Below are 4,235 nucleotides of genomic sequence, written 5' to 3'. Positions count from 1 at the left end.
GACAGGCCATGAATCCGAATCCGAATCCGAATCCAAATCGGCTTGCATGTAAATAAGCAGATATGGTATCAGCTTCTCACCATCAGAATTCAAATCTAAATTTGAATCCATTTAGCCAACATCTGATTAGTTTAAATTCAGATTTGGACCCGAATGGCAAATTTTATTTTAAAAAAATCTGAAAAATAAAAACGTCATTTCTGAGTCCAGCTGAGGGTAAATCCGTCAATGACAGATCATATAATTACCGTGCAGCACGGGAAAAGAATGGGCCCCACTCACATCGCCCTCGATTTTGACCGGTCAAGATCTAAAATCAGACCGGACGGGCTAGGACGCACCCAAGAGAGACAGAGGGCGAAGCAGGTTATATATGTCCCCCCCCCCCCCCCGAAGACGGCCGATCACCGAACGTATCGGAGACGGACACAGAGAGGGAGAGAGAGAGAGAGAGGCGGGCGTATCGGAGGCGGGAGTGGGACGGAGACGCGGCAATGACGGAAGACTCGGCACAAGAGAGCCACTGAAACCCGGCCACCAAACGCGCCTCCACGAATATCCCCTATTCGGGGATAACCCACTGGACCGGAGGGTCTCTTTGAGGGGTTGGTCCTCCGCAGCCGCAGCCCTTCTATTCCTCTCCCGTCGCGAAGATGAAGGGCAAGAGGGCGGAGAGGAGGAGCCGCTTCCTCGTCTGCTTCTGCCCCGCCGCCAACGCTCTCGACCCGCCGGAAAACCTCCCCGTCCTCAAGGCCATCGGTCTGTCGAAGGAGGACCTCGTCCCCGTCATCGTCTCGCCGAAGGCGAAGCAGAACGCGTCGTCGCCGCCTCCGGACTCAGACGGACGCCGCCGGCTGTACGGAATGATCTTCCGCAACGCCAAGGTGAGAGCTTCTCTCGGGATTCTTGACGACCGACTTCTTGATCTTTGCCGTTCTTGATTTCTGGTCTCGCTTATTGTGTCTTTTTGACGGATTTTTTTTATGATTTTGTTTGAAAGGGAGCGGCTCGGAGCGGGAAGGTACGGCAAGACCCAATCCGGTCGTCGGATAGCGCGGAGAGCGTCTCGGAAGACCCGGTTCCGGCAACGAACCATCGGGAACGGCCCCGGAAATCGTCCAGTTCGATCTTCCGGAAATCCGATTCCACCTCCGTGACTCCGACGTCGTCGTCTTCCTCGTGTCCGGCTTTTAGCGTATCGAGGGACTCGACCGCCTCGTCCCGCCGGAAGATCGATTTTCCGCCGGAGTCTCGGCACGACAGCGTCTCGTCTTCTCCGCTGCTCAAGAACCGGAAAACCCAAACTCCGACGAGAGAACCCGGGGCGAAAGCGGGGAGGAGGCTCGATCCGATCATCGGTTTGTGCTGTCTTCTAACGATCGGCCTCTTGACGTTGATCTGGGGACGGGTCTCCGCCGTCTTATTCACGTCGATCTGGCTGTACTTCGCCGGCCGGAAAAGGGGCCGCGTCTCACACTATAACGGGGAACAGTCGGAAAGTCCGGCGGGCCCGCCGGAGATCCACTCGAAGGACTACCGGAAGCGTATCATCATGGAGGGCATCTTGGGGCGGAGCCACCACCATAGGGCTCCATGCCGCGTGGAGTAGAGCAAAACTATTTTCGGCGCTGGATATCCTTCTCGGAACGCGAGCGATATCTCGGTATTTCCCCCAAAACCCTGAAATATTTCCGGATTTTAACTTTTCGTGGAAATGAAAGACGGCTGATGTTTAATTCTTTTTCTGAAAGTAGCCGTTCCTTGATTTCATCGAGGAAGAGCCCCCCTCGCAACGCAGTGCTAAAAAAATTATATCCACGAAATTACATTTTCACCCTCATATTATAATGTTATTTTCCGGTGTACTTTCCCTCTCGGGACTTGAGGTTGTGTTTGGATTCGTGGAATTGGAATCCTTTTTCATGTAAAGTTTCTTACGTTCGGCCATTTCGAACTTGTGTCGCTATGATTTACTAAAGCATAAAAAGAACGGGGTACACTAGTGTCTTAAATCCATGGTTTTAATAGAATTTTGGCCCTGTGGGTTTGAGGGTTTTTTGACTTATGACGAAAAATTTATATCATCATACGAGGGAAGGTCGACCATGCCTTTGATCCCCATGTCCATGATTTTCTTAATAGATCCACACTATTGTGCATCTATTACTATGGATTATTTTCCCTTTTTGGATAGCCCAAGAGAAAAACATCATCATCGACCCCACATTAGCTAGCCTCTGGTTGCTAAAAAAACCCTTTACACTCAACTCTCTCCCTTGTGGCAAGGGGGTTGGGATCAGGCGATATTGAGTATCACGACAACACAAGGCATGTCCGTACTACCAAAAAGCCCTAGTGGTACTAAAATTCGCTTTAGAGGAGCTTAAAAGGACTCCTCATGTGGTGATGAGGATGGATATTGAAGTGATCACCGTTGGTTGTGATTAGAGGGTGTCAACGGGTCGGGCTTGGTTCTGACCCAAGTAGAACCAGTCTTGGACAAGATTTTTTGGGTTTGATATCGGGTCGGGGCAAACCAGGCCCCGTTGACACCCCCTGGTTGTGATGTTCAATATCACCTGATGGGTTTCGAACTCACTATAAATTATTTTACTTACTAGTACTTTTATTTTATCTTTTTGCAGATGCCACGTGTTATATAGGCCAGCATGTGCGTTGCCTGAGAGGTGCTGGTTGGAATATTTTTCTTGTGGGGGAGTTGTTGGCGGAGGAAGCGACAGTGGTGGGAAAAGGCATGTGGTCCACTGGCATGTGGTTCTGTTCTTTGTGGGACAATGCAGGGAAGTTGAAAGGATGTTTTGTGATGGTATACAGAGAGAGAGAGGAATTTGTGGTATGGTGGTCAGTGGGCATGGCCAACAAAAAGTGGCTTTTTGTTTCTTTTATACAAATATACATAGTTGAAAGGATGTAAAGCATGGGGAAAGGACCAATCACCAAACTGGCTCTCTGACCTTTTGCAGTCACTCTTCACTATGGCCGTCTCTGTGTTTTTCTGCCCACTTGGTACTTTATATGACTACCAAATATATCAAATACCAAATACCGATGTTTTGCTTTTTTGTGAATATTTTGATGGTTCGGTTGAGAAACATAGAAACATTATGAAATTCAGGATTCTTCTTGTTTTGTTGGTAGGGGGGTCAACTGCCGTAGTTTGCTTTTTTTATGTTCATAAGGATGGTCACGGTTTGCTTTCTGTATATGTTTTTGGTACAGCCCCAAGATAGTTATCAATGTCATTGGCAACATTTTGTTTCTTCATACTTTGATAATTCAGTGCCCTTATTGTTGGCAAGGAATGAAAATTGTCATGTATTTGGAAGCAGCATAGAGAGAGAGAGAGAGAGAGAGAGAGAGAGAGAGAGAGAGAGAGAGAGAGGTGTGGAAGCACCTGTTTTGCCATCTGGTTGGCTATGATGGTATCTGAGCCCCATGTGAACTGTCTTGTAGCCTGCAAGCATTTACTGAATGGACTGCAGACCTGATCCATTGCCCTATACTGTGGAGGTATGGGAGGGGCAACATGATGCTGCTGTGTTTTGTAGGATCGGGGGTGGTGCAACAATGTTGGTCTTACCTGCAATATCAGATGCTACACGGCTGTCGGAGTCAGCCCGGTCGAGTACCTATGTCAGATGGAGTGTTTTGCAATTTAAATTGTCAGTGTTTTGATCGCCATAACATTAATTGGGCAAGCTTCAGTATGAGTTATTGCTTCAGGCTACCCAACAAATATTCTGAGGCTTTTGTTAAAATTGAAAAAAGTTTTAGACATCAAATTCATGATATATCGAAATTCTTGTTTTCTATTGTTTAAGTGAATATGTGGTAAGATTACCGTGATATATGTGTTTTCATCAGCAGCTTCTGAGGAAAAACTGTTACCTGAATATTTTCCAATTTTTATTAATTTTATTGATTTTGCATCTCTACGATCTTTCCCAGTAACACATTAAAAGAACAAAAAAAATTCAAAATTTCCCAAGAGAAACATGGCCTACCATTTAAGAAATTGTGGAACTGATAAAAAGACAAGGTGATCAAGTGGATGGCTGGATGGGCTAGAGGCAGATATCTTTGCAGTGGGACCTCTGATCGAATCAGGGTAGAGTTCAGCATAGCAACAAATATGGCCGGTATTTCGAAAATATCATGAATTAAATTGATAATTCAGTGGCTGTTATGTTGCTAGTAAAAACATGATATTTTCA

General features: G+C 46.7%; 1 protein-coding gene across 2 annotated transcripts; it reads left to right on the top strand.

The window, feature by feature from the left end:
* The first annotated feature begins 453 nt into the window (after nucleotides 1–453).
* On the top strand, nucleotides 454–3,326 carry LOC149830856 (uncharacterized). 2 transcript variants are annotated; one of them, XR_016432968.1, is made up of 4 exons: nucleotides 455–884; nucleotides 1,001–1,663; nucleotides 2,646–2,679; nucleotides 2,723–3,326. XR_016432968.1 is itself a non-coding variant. In XM_090011895.1 (2 exons), exons 1-2 carry the CDS (start codon nucleotides 654–656, stop codon nucleotides 1,607–1,609), a joined length of 840 nt encoding a protein of 279 aa, XP_089868021.1. In that variant the 5' UTR covers nucleotides 454–653; the 3' UTR covers nucleotides 1,610–1,786. The 2 variants fall into 2 exon arrangements, 1 of the variants encoding a protein (XP_089868021.1); XM_090011895.1 differs by lacking the exons at nucleotides 2,646–2,679; nucleotides 2,723–3,326 and having other exon boundaries at nucleotides 454–884; nucleotides 1,001–1,786.
* Nucleotides 3,327–4,235: the final 909 nt, after the last annotated feature.

The sequence above is a fragment of the Nuphar pumila genome, chromosome 7, assembly GCF_984573655.1.
Source record: "Nuphar pumila chromosome 7, dmNupPumi1.hap1.1, whole genome shotgun sequence".
Lineage (NCBI taxonomy): Eukaryota > Viridiplantae > Streptophyta > Magnoliopsida > Nymphaeales > Nymphaeaceae > Nuphar > Nuphar pumila.
Note: the sequence above shows the minus strand (reverse complement) of the source record. Positions and strands in the feature narration are given on the sequence as shown.

What these genes read in the sequence shown, in the direction of transcription:
- LOC149830856 (XM_090011895.1), top strand. Translation starts at nt 654, where the DNA reads ATGAAGGGCAAGAGGGCGGAGAGGAGGAGCCGCTTCCTCGTCTGCTTC. An exon ending in TGATCTTCCGCAACGCCAAG is followed by an intron (nt 885 to 1,000) that starts GTGAGAGCTTCT and finishes TTTGTTTGAAAG; the next exon opens with GGAGCGGCTCGGAGCGGGAA.